This window comes from Taeniopygia guttata, chromosome 1 (assembly GCF_048771995.1).
Source record: "Taeniopygia guttata chromosome 1, bTaeGut7.mat, whole genome shotgun sequence".
Classification (NCBI taxonomy): Eukaryota; Metazoa; Chordata; class Aves; order Passeriformes; family Estrildidae; genus Taeniopygia; species Taeniopygia guttata.
The window spans coordinates 22320277-22332469 of NC_133024.1; the positions used below are offsets into that span (position 1 = coordinate 22320277).

Below are 12193 nucleotides of genomic sequence, written 5' to 3' on the forward strand. Positions count from 1 at the left end.
CCAGTTTGACTGCAGAATCCATTAGTGGTGTTGATACAGTAACCAGAGAGTAATAGTTTGTTTTACCTATTCAAAGGAAAACTAATTCAAAGCATGAATTCAGAATATGCATTCTTCATACTTGAAAATATCAAAGTCACTGGATTTCAAGTACTCCTTGAAAACAAAAGGACTGGGATGTCATGGGTTTTGGGTAATACAGAAATTTACCCCAGAACATGTGCTGGGGAATAAAGTTTTTTGAGTGTGTATTTGAAAAAACTGAAAAACATGATGCAGAGTCTTATGTGCAATATACTTTGTGATTAGTTCTTCTATAAATGCCTTGAAAATAATAATTCTTGTCAAAGAGCAGACCTTTCCACAGTGAACCTGGAGCTGGTCTTTGGGAAGCAACTGTGATTCGTCATATTTGGCTGTTCCCTCTCAATTCATCCAGTATTAACTTTCATTGACAAGGAAGGTAGACCTCTTTGCTAAAAAGACCCCAGCGTTCCAATGGGAAAGATTAATACTTGAAACTATGCACGTAATTTGATCTCCTATTTTAATTATTTTAATTTCACATAATCTTGTGTGAAAATGTTAGTGAAAGGCTTATGTGGCAGAAGAATGGAAATAGCTGTGGCCTGTAAAAAACAGGCATATGTGTTTCTGATTTGTTCAACCTCCTATAGGAAAAGTTTTAAGTGTGTGTGAGTTGAGGAGGAGCTCTTCCTTTATGCCAAGGGTAGTCACATAGCCAGAACAACAAGTGTCTTCATATACTGTGTGGACATTGGGGAGAATACTCACTGAAAGTGATGCAAACTGTGGAACCTGAGGAATATGACCCCAGGTTTGTTGAATGTGAAATGAGGCAAGCTGTTACTGATGACCTTGGGATATTCAAGATACAAGGAAGCATTCTGAGATTCCTGAGAATAGCTACATGTGAGCTTATGTTTTATCTTTTTTATCTGCAGTTTTTCTTCACATCATTCAGTGCAAGAGACAGAAGCTACCTCAGCATCTTCCGTTTGTGGCAGAATGTGTTGCTGGATAAGGTAAGCTTGTCTGCAACAGCACCTGTGGTTAAGCAGCCAAATAAACTTTTTCTAATGTAGACATATGTGCTTCTGGAGAATAAGAGACTAGAAGTTAGCTTTTGCTTTCTGACTTAGAATTCTAATCTGATGTTCTGCTTTGGTTCCCTGTACTTTAGATCACAGACGAATTCTCATTTTTTCCTTCTCAGACTGCCACCTACAACTCTGCTGTTGAAGGAGCATTTTGTCTTTGCACATAGGTTGCATGTTTCTCTTCACTATGAGCTCAAGCATATGTTACTAAATTGATATGCATTTGCTTCACATTTTCTATGCCTAATTTGTGATCAAAAAGGCAAAAGGTTTTCTCAGTGAAAACTCCCAAGGAAAAAGGCCAAAACTCCTCCTCAGATAAATTAGCTGAACCTTTGCCAGCCAACTCATTACAACTCTGCTGACCTTGAATAAATGCAATAAATGCAGGCTGTATGATATGGAAGTGTATTTTGGCAACTTCAGCTAGTTAGCTCGATTTATATTGCAATGTGTGGATACTTAAGCAGATCTTTCTAAAAATAGACTGACACTTTTGCAGAACATCACTGTAAGAAAGACAATTTCTGTAAACCAATTCCTTCCTGTTTGTGTCTCTCATTGTTTAAATATTTCAATTCACTTGCAATTACACACTGAAATATCCATGTATAACCCTGCAACGATTCCCAAAGGTTTAAAGCTGTTGTACTACTTACACATAGTAGCTACACTTTTTTCTTTTTGTTGGATGAATTTTAGGGCAGACTAGAGGCACTGTTTATCAAAAAAACCTGCTGAAAATAAGAAGTGCTAGTTGAGGTAAGACCAATGTTTCTTGCAAATGTCTTGTCCCTCAAATCAAATACTATTTAATTGTAACTTCATAACCATCTTGTCTTGAATCCAGCCACAATGTACTTTGTCACCTGTTGACTGCAATATGCAACTGGAAGTAACCTTGCTTTCTTTCATTGTGCCAAGTTTGTCAGAAATGGCACTTATGTCATTCAGCTGATTAGTTTGTGGTGCTGGAGGGTTAATGTATTGACATTCAGGTATACAAACCTATCCTAGGGCTGGAACAGAGGTAACAAGCTTTGTACTGTTCAGTATTAGTTTTTCTTGTGTGTTTCTTCTCTGTGACACTGTGTCACATTAGGATCAATTTTTCACTTTAGAGCCGTGGCTAAAGGATAGATAAGAAAGCAGGAGGCATGGACTGCATTAAAGATGAGATGAATTAAGCCAGCAGGTCTCAGGAACCAGTGCATTAGAGTAGCTTGGGAACTATCCTTATTATTTCTATGAAATCTTGCTGTTAGCTTGCTTTCATCCTCACTGCAATATGTTAAAAGATAAACCTGTTTATGAGAATTTCTGCTTGGGGTTCTCAGTTGTAAAATGGAGCATGGTCATGAGGTGTATGTAGGGCCTTTTAATGTAGTATCTTTGGAACTATTATTTAAACAGGATTTCTGTTAGGTTGAGCTCCTACTTCTGAAACGTAGTTATGACTTCTCATTCTCTGCTAGAATGTGTTTGAGTCACCTGTCAGCCTTCTTTAGAATATTCTTTACTAGATAAAGCTATAGAGGGGCATTGTGGAGTTGAAAGTAGAAACTGAAGTTGCTGGAGCTGGATCCACTGACACTACTAGAATGGCAGCTGTCTACTGAACTAATACTAAAAGAGATCCCTTGGTGTTTTCAATAAGTTTTGCTGTTTTCTGCCCACCACTCCAATGTCAGGAACAGCATACATTTGGAAAATGTCTCATATACCTGAGGCCCTGCCATGGTATGGAGTGCCTGAGTATGTGCAGTTTGGTGTTCCTGGCTTCAGTGATCAGAGGGATGCCATCAGAATTTGTAAGGCTTTTGACAAAAAACAAATCTCACTCTGGAACCACTTCCAAAAAGAGCTGGTTTTAATGTTTCCCTCCAAATAGCTAAATGTTTTAATGCCTGTGGATAGCTTGTTTATATTCTGGAGCACATCTGCTAGACCTGGAGATGACATCCAACTGTTAAATTATGAAATAGAGTTGTTATCAGAAGTACAACTCTGACTATACATGTCACAGTGCTGGTTTGCACCACCTGATGGTGAATAATCCCCAAATTTCAGGATTTGGATCCAGGGGACTGGAATTACATTTGCTTCAGATAATATCAGTGCAGAGGTAGTTTTCAGTCCCTGGCCTCTTCAGCACTTCTGGGCATAGATTTTGTGCTATGAAGTCTCACCTCTGAGGAGTGACCCATCTGCTTTACCTGATACACCTTAGGCTTTCACCACCTGCAGAAGCTGTCTGTGGGGTCAGCCTCATACCCTTTCCCAGATCTCCATCTGGTGGCCGTTCTTCCTTGTACTTACCAAGTGTTGCATGTCCTAGGTGGCTGAGCAAGTAGTCCTTTGACAAGTCTGCCTTTCTGTTAGAAGTGACTTGCACTGTGCAAGAAAGCCAGTTGCATGCTATTCTGTGCCCAAGCTTACTTCGTCCATCAAGATGCTTTCCCCCAACTTTGCACCACTGCTCTGACAGGATTCCTAGTCCCCTTTAGCACAGTTACAATTCTGTAGCTCATGACTTCTTCAGACCCGCTCGGAAAACACTATGGTGTGTTTGGTGCCCTTCAACTTTAATTCCTCTGCAAATCAGTGGGTACGTTCCTCTTAACATGGGTCTTTCTTTAGCTTTTTATTCTTTAAATGTCCATGCAAATACTTTTTTTCTTTGAAGGAAAATTCCACTTTTTTTTTTCCATTCCTGTTGCAAAATGTGTGCAGAATGAGTCTTGTAGGCTTTTAGCTTGCCATTGTGTTTTAAATTATCCAGCATCATGGAAAATAAGGAATCATTAATGCAGGTCTGGAAGAGACATGACACCGGTCTTGATAAAACAGATAGCTGCTTCCACATCCACTGCAGCTTTCAATAATACTTCAATTTCTAAAATCAGCCAAAAATCGTGTTTTGCAGTAGGCTTTCCAGATTGGCACAAGAAATTTATTCATGGCTGCTATTGACAATAAGAGCAGTGCCATTCACAGTTTTGCTTTATTTTCCTAAACCTTATGGGTGTCAAATATCCCTCAAGTTTAAGGGAGAAGGAACAAATTAAAATGTAATTAGGCAGGTCATTCAAATCCCAAACAAACACAGTGCTCCTTATTTCTAATGGAACAAGATCTTAACTTAATCGGTCTCAATTCCCATGAGTCCTCTGCCTTAGAGTTGGATTTATTTTCCTATTGTTCTTCTTATGCTTTGCTGGGTAGAGATTTGCACCTGTCTCCTGAGATGACGTAGCAGGTAAGTTTAGAGGTGTGAGAAGGGACCAGAATTTCTGATCAGCTGGGCTTCTTGAGGCAAATATCTCCCCAGGATGGCAGTTCTGCCTTCCCCAACAGTTTCTCAGGGAAGGTTGTGAAAAGAGAGATGCTTATTTGCACCTTTGCGTACAAGAAGATTAATTTAAGAGATGAAAGACTTGGTTTGATTCTGAGCTTCATTTTTAGGCAATTAGAGGGAAAGTTTGCTGTTTCCCTCCCCTGTTCTGCCAACAGTCAGAGTTCTGTGTCAAATTGCCTGGCAGGAGTGTGGTGTATGGTGAGGGTTGTCTTTTTTGTCAATTTGTATGGCAGGTCTTATTCTTATTTCTGCATTTGTCCATAGAGGCTAAAAATCATCAGCTTTGCTTCTGTCAGTGGTACTCTAGTATTTCTTGTTCCATGACACGGCTTTGTCTGGCATGAAGCAAAGTATTGATGATTTGTGCTCTGCTTGAAAAGACAAAATGTATCCCAGCTGCTTCTTGTAGCCTTTGTTTTTGTATACAAAGAGAACTGAGGAAGAACCCAGTGTAGATCGTCACCTTGAATGGGCAAAGTAATTCACGTTTAGATTTTGCCTTTCAAGCTTCAGAGCTTCTCTCAGCCATCCTCTCAGAAGCAGAAGTCTGACCCAGAAAATTTTTGCCTTTCTTTGTTTTCAGAACTGACTCTTTCTGATACAATAAAGCAAGTCCAGTTTGATCTTGGCTTGTGACCATTAAGAACTTATTATGTCTAGCTGAGCTAGGAATAATTGAGCAGAGTGCAAGAATCCTGTTTTAGAAGCAGAAGTTGGTAAGATTGCTTTTACAAAACAACAGGAAACAGCTTTTTAGATTCCTTTACAGAAGCTGAAAAGCTTCTTTGCTTTCCTTGAACTATTGAGCTGACTGTAAAAGGGCAAATTGATTTGCCCATAGACAGAACATACCAGTGAATTTAATTAGCAACATTAGACTGGGAATCAAGGGCATTTGCAATCTTGGGCAACAGAAATTAAAATGGCTTTATTTCTGTAATTTGATTCCTTAGTTGGAAGGTGTGCTAGCTGAAGATTCACCTCAGTCATATTTTGAAACCATGTAATGCCCACCCCTATTTTTGGCCATTTAATAAGAACAGCTGTAGGTAGTTTTTTGTGGTTATGAGTTTATTGCTTCAGAAGACAAAATGCATGGGGAAAGTAAGGTCAGCTGTACGTGGATGCATGTTTCAGCACTGCATTGCTGTGTAGAACAAATCCGCGTGCAGAGGGAGGCTGGCATTAGCTGCTATGACCCTTGCTTTATAGCTGTGTGTTTTGTGTTTTAATGTTTACTTTGCCCTCGCTAGGATTAAATACCTTGAAACTGATCTCTGCCAATAGGGTGCTTGTTGCCAGCTGCTTTCTGAAAAGCCCGAAAAAGTGTTATGCTGGAAAATACCCGAGGGAAAAAACCCTTCCTCGTCTCCCGAGTTGGGCTGTTTGTCCCGGCCCTCGGGGCAGCGGCTCCCGTGCGATGCGATGCGGCGCGGAGCTCCCGCAGCTGGGGCCAGGGGGCGGCGGGACCCCCGCGGGGCCCAGCCCGGCGGCGACGGCCGCGACGGGCTCTGTCCCGCCCCGGGCCGGCGGCGGCAGCCGAGGAAGGCGCTGCCCCGGCCGCGGCCGGGCCCCGGCGCCGCCGCCCTGCAGGAAGTGGGAGCGCGGCGGCTCCCGGCGGGAGCGGGGCCGTGCCAGGTGGGTCGCGGAGCGGGACGGGCGCGGGCAGCGCCGGCAGCTCGGGCAGCGCCGGGGCGGCCGCGGGCGCGCATTTACATCCTGAGCGCGGGTCAGCTCCGCCGCGCCTGTCTAAAATTGCGGTACTGTAACTAACACTCTACAGGTGAAGCAAGCGGGTGGAGAGGATCATTTAAAGGATCGTTAAATAATGTATAGGTACTTAATGTCATCATTTCATGCAAATAGTAAGCACTACTTGTGTTACTGCCTCATTAGCACTGTCCTGTTCCCTTGATCAATATGGATGGTGACCAAGGCACATTTTCCAGTGTGGTGTCTCCTGTTTTAAGATTGCTAGTATTGCTCTCTGAGGTCTTTTAAATACCGAAACCTTTTATTTCCTTTCTTTCTATTTTTTTTTACAACCCCCCCCCCCCCCCGCATCCCTTTACAGCAGAGGTGGACTTTGAAACTCATTGCTTACTTTGCAGATATGAGTGTGCCATGCTATTTTTAACCTCCAAGCTTTCCTGACGGTTTAGGTGAACTTAAATATGTCTCGGTAGGTGTGGGAATTCGTGGAACAGGATAGATATATTGTAGAGAAGGAGAAGACTTAGTTATGAGTCGAGGTAATCCTGAAGAAAAACAACTATATTTTCATAAAGAGGATGCTGGTGGTACAAAGAGAGGACCTCCTGTCCCACCTTGGCAAAGTGGACAGTTGGCTGACCTAGACACCAGCGTAGTGACTGAAATACTAGCCTCCCACAATTTGTAAAGTACTCTGAGCATACTCAGGAAACAGGTGGGTATCTGTTAAGCAGTTTGTTCAGAATCAGAGGTAATTACTTACCTTGTGCCATATCAAGTGAAGTGTAAGATGGAGGGACCTTGAAGGTATCTGTGAAAATATTGGTGACATGTGAAGAAGCAAGTAATGGCTACAAGTGTGTTTTCTTAAAATGATGACTTTTCTTATGCCTGGTGTTACTGGTTGAACGGCGATGGGAGTGTGGAGTAGGCAGGAGTACAGTTGCCCAAAATGCTGAAACCCAATCTCGGAACATGATACCTGAATGCTTTCGGTCTTTGTCAGAATTGAGGTTAAAGGCTGTGGCGTAATTCAAACTTGTTGCTGTTTTTCCTCCAGTGCCTTGCTGTTCCATACCATGGTTCTTGACTAGCTTGCTTTGTTTCAGAGGCTGACCAAGCAGGAATTCTGGCAGCTGGTGCACCAGAGCTATGGCTCTGAGCTGGGCCTGAACAGCGAGGAGATGGAGAGCTTTCATTCATCTTCTGAGGACAACGGGCAGTCTCGGTAAGGAGCGGCTGTACAGCCGATTGAAACACCTGGGGAGAAGCAGTGTCCTCTTTCTTAGAAACTCAGTTTCTAAAGAGCTGCTGTAGTCTTACCAGAATGGTTGAGCTTGTAGTGAAAGGACGCAAAGGTCTGAACTGCATAGACTGAGTGTGCATAAAAACTTACCTGTGTGAATTTTCTAAAATAGTAGCAGTGTAGCTGAGGCCCCTTAGAAGAGGAGAGAGGAAGACCTTGTTCTCCCTGGATCTGCTTGGGGACCAGCATAAGGTAGCATAAATAGCAGCCTTTTCACATGATGGTGCCTAGTCAGCACCTGTATGCCCTTGAACAGTTTGGAAGGTTTGAATAGAATGGAGCTATGTTATTGTTCAGACACCTTTTTCTTCCCCTGCTCTGTGGAGACTGAAATATTTTTTTGCCTTTTTCTCTCAATATCTGAGGTTTTAGCTTATTTTTGTATTGTCCTCAGCTTGAATTAAGAAACAGGAATAATAATATAACAAGCTGGAATAATTGTAATAATAATTATGTGGTTTTTTGAAAGAGTTGCCTTGATTTTATTTTTTAGACAAATGTGAACTGATTTATGACCTGCCAGTGTCAATAAGAGCACTTTACATATCTCTATGTAAATAAGCATGACTCTACAAAACTGAACAGTGTAATTTGTCTCTTCAGACCTGTGTTATATGAGTATGTTTGTGAGAAAAATGCCGAGTTCATTACAGGCTTCAAAAGGTGTTCTATGAAATATTTTCTGATTTTTTTTTGTTTGATTGGTTTGGTTTTTGTTTTGGGTTTGCTTGAGGTGTTTTTGTTTTTATGCTTTGGGTTTTTTCTTTTAGAAAGTCACAACTTTGCAACTTTGGAATAAGTGATGCAGGAAGAAAATTTTCTGACACTTTCTTTACACTTTTTCTTTCCAAATTAGTTATAAGCTGTATGTTTCCTCGTTTCCCACAGCACACTCTTGGTTTTATTAACCTTATGATCAGAAGATAAATGTTCTGAGAGGTGCCTGAAATGAGGAAGATGGCTCGATACTAATAAGCAGTATGTGGGAAGAATGACTTGGTAGTTTTTAATGTTATCTGAACAGCCATGTTTTCAATGCATAAATCACACAAGACACTTTCATGGGTTTCTATGCACTTATATCTTCAAAGATATCTTCCTTTTTGGTTTGGACAGATCCGGCATTTGTGATGATTCTGGAGAAAGGGATGAAAAACTACCCAAAATGATTGGTTTAGTTCATGAGCCCACACTTCAAACAGAAGGAGAGTCACCCAACAGACACATGTTGCCAGGAGTAAGTGCTGACACAACCTTTCTTGCTGTTTGTAGCTGATAAGCATATGGGCTTAACGTGTATATCTGTAAGCATAGGATGAATGGAGATTGTAACTTCCAAAGTCTTTGAGAAGTCAAGAATGTTTCTTAAATTTGAAAGTGAGTGAACTTCTGTATAAGAGAATATTGTTGGTATGATCTTCAGCAGTGCTCTGTGACTAATTAGTGCACAGCCTAGCTACCATGCTGAGGCTTATGCCCTGGTCTGTTTTTTGTTTTTCCTTTAAAAACAAAATTTCTTGGTTTTTCTTATCCAGTTCCCAAGGGAAACATATTTGTGTTTTATCCAAGTGCTTTTTGAAAGTAATGTCTTTTTCACTTTTAGTGCTTTCTTGCTTATGCTATTTGTAATTTTAAAAGTTATCTCCTCTTATATTATTATCTCTCCTATGCATAAGGCTTATTAAAGGGTAGTTACATTTTGTTATGCTTGCCTTCAATGGTCAGTTAGTCTGCTGTTGTGAATATATTAAACCTTTATTTGATGCTTCGGAAGGAAGGGGAAAGCCCCCACACTTGCTATAATAAGGATGAATTTTACCTTGAGGCCTTGGGTTAGTACAGCTGAACAAGCATGAGTGCCTCACTCGTGTTCACTCATGTTGTATGAATTTGTGAATGTGTTTGGCTAGTGTGAGCAGTATCTGAGATTGGCACAGTGTCTGGGGCTCCTGTGTGCAGCTGTAGTCCTAAAAAGTTGCAGATATTTTCTGTTGGTTATTAGATATCCCAAAGATCTTGGAAAAGAAAATAAACCGCTAATGCATCTTTTATAAGCTTCACTAGGGCTGGATACTTAATTGCCAGTACTTACTCCAAGTTTTGCTTTGGAGAATATGGGGAAGAAAAAAAAGGAGACTATTTTAATAGTTTTTACTACCCTACGCTGTAAATCTTGTGGCTTTTGTCACTTCCTAAAACTGATCTGGAGGTTAAGTAGAATTTAAATAGTTTTGCCAAAATCCAAGCTAATGGCTAGAGACTCATATCCAGCAAAGAATATTGGTGTTTCTCAGAGGTTAAAAACATAGTTGCTTGAGTGATAGGTATTCCTAGCAGTATAAAACAAGATTTTTAGGGAGTTGTAAGGGAGGCCTGAGAGGACTGCGAATGCTGCTGGAATTTGGACTGTTTGGGATAACTAAAAATCTACACAGATAGCCTTAGTTTGCACTTGTAAGTCTTATTTACGCAAGAACAAGCCATTTAAAAATTGCTGTGCCTGGAAAAGAAGCCACACCCCAAGATGTCTCTTACAGGTGCTAAATCTAATTTGGCATCTTGGTAAGGAGGAATGCCTGGGGATTTGGTCTGTAAAAATGCCAGGATTCTGCCTTGAATAAACTGCCTCTGAAAAGTCTTTTAATTCTAGTGTAAAAGTTCAGTCTTGATAAATGTGTAACTACACTGATAAGTTTACTGTTTCAGGGTAACTAAAATGCACAGCAATTTTGTTTAGCTGTATGTGTCACTTGGCATTACTCAAGAATATCCATGCTCTCTCCACAGGCCCAGGATTGCAGCATATTTTGTGGAACCACAAAGGCAGTAGGAGGAGGCAGTAGTGCTTAGAATGTATTTATCAGAAGTCATCACAGTGATGACACAAAGCACACTTAACCACCTTCCCAAGACTGGAGGGCAACAGGCTTAAACTCCCCTTTGCTCTAGTAGAAAAAGTAAGGGCCAAAGCTCTCATAAGAGGAAGATCTGAATAGTGGAGGGCTTGGGTCTAGTATTTGGCCCATCTTGAAAAAAAATATTGTCAATGGTTGTCTGTAGTTGATTGAGGCAATTCTGTGTGGCTCATCTGCCCTCTCAGTACACATGAATGTGGGAGCCACCTTGTTGCCTGTTTTTGCAACCATCATCTTCCTTCCTCCCCTTGTAGGGCAGCCTTCCACTCACAGATCTTGTTCACAGGCTGAAAACCAAAAAAAACCCTTGGCACAGAACTTAGCACTACTGGACTAGCTCAAGAGATAAATGCACAATAGGGAATAAATTATACATCTTTAATTTCAGCTGACAGATCTTACAATCTTTACTCTTTAGTGTGGAAAAAAAACCACAAACCAACCCAAAACTCCATTAAATCTGTGTTTAATGTGATCAGTTATTACAAAAGCTCCCTCTTGAATTTCTTCTTCAATGACAACATGAAAAGCATTTTTTTTTCTAGGAACTGTTACTTTTGCCTTCTGAGTTGAGCCTGGCTTTCCTGCTCTGCTCATGGCATAGTGAGCTGCTCTTATGCTGCTGGTGGGAACCCTGCTTCCACTAGATCCTGATTGCTGTCAGAATGCTATGAGAGTTCCTTGGGTTTGTGCTGGATCAGTGTGTCAATTTTTGGGCTTTTCTGTCACAACTAACTCCTTTTGGACTTCCATCTGTATTGGTATTTTGACAGTTAATGTTGGTTCTGTCCTAGATCCTGTTATGTGACTGAGTATAACTTACATGGCAGCTTCTCTCAATAGGAGCATTTGTTAACTGTTTTTCTGATTCAGTCTTCCTTTATAATTTTTTGACCCTGAAGGAATACTTTTGTCTGCTTGTACTGCAGTCAGATTTATGCCTGTCTCTGTTTTCCAGCCAACCACCACCTGATAGCCCTTGGCTGCACAAGAAAAGTAACAGGTTTTTATTTTTTAAAAAGAAGTACAAGAAGTACAGGAAGTATACATGATGACTGTTCAAGGAGTGGATGCTTTTGCTTTCTGGAGTCAATGCTAAATAATCTTTAGGGGATGATGGTTTTGCAGATGAATCAGAACAACCCGTTGAAGAGGCCTGATCATGTTAACTATGGTCCAGACACTCTTCTTCTGGGGCTGTGCTGCTCTTGATCCCAGATGTTCCACTGGTGGCAGTGGGGCCTTGAGGAGAGGTTTAGAATAAAATCTGATTCAAAGCTGGTAGCCAGAGTTTTTGGGTGACATTTTTATATACACAAACTTTGTCCATACAGTTTCCCTGGAGATTTACTTCTTCAAGTGTGCAATGGCATACATGCTTAGCTGACAGTTTTTGTTGAAGGTTAAGAGCTGCATCATTGATTCAGTGGCTGATGTTCAGAGGGACTTCCTTCCTGCTTATATATTGGAGATGGCAAATGATACTCCATTGCTTTGTTTGTGAGAAGTAATATTTTTTAAGTAGGATCGCTCTAGACAGTATTTTAAAACTTTTTTCAAAGGGTGATGGCATAGTATAAAATAAGAACTTTTCAAATATGTAATTGGGGTAATTTAATCTTGCTGAAAGAGAGCGGCACCCTGCCTTTTCATTGTGCTTCCCCTCTGGGTTGTTGGACCCTTGCCAAACTGTTAGGAAAAAAATGAACCTGATGAATGTAAAGTAAATCTGTGTAAGGTTAATGAATTTATAAATGCTAATGTCGAAGCAGGGAAGGGG

The 12193-nt window shown here is 40.9% G+C and overlaps 1 protein-coding gene across 7 annotated transcripts in view; it reads left to right on the forward strand.

Annotated features, from left to right (window-relative positions):
• Window positions 1-12193, forward strand: part of GRAMD1C (GRAM domain containing 1C) — a 52579-nt gene that overhangs the window by 23685 nt on the left and 16701 nt on the right. For all 7 annotated transcript variants that reach the window (XR_012054330.1, XM_030265725.4, XM_030265733.4 and 4 more), the window contains 3 exons: window positions 966-1046; window positions 7302-7420; window positions 8615-8735. Coding sequence is in view for 6 of the 7 variants with exons in the window: in XM_030265725.4 (XP_030121585.4) it covers window positions 966-1046; window positions 7302-7420; window positions 8615-8735 (321 nt within the window). In the remaining variant the exon portion in view is untranslated. The remainder of the gene's footprint in view (window positions 1-965; window positions 1047-7301; window positions 7421-8614; window positions 8736-12193) is intronic.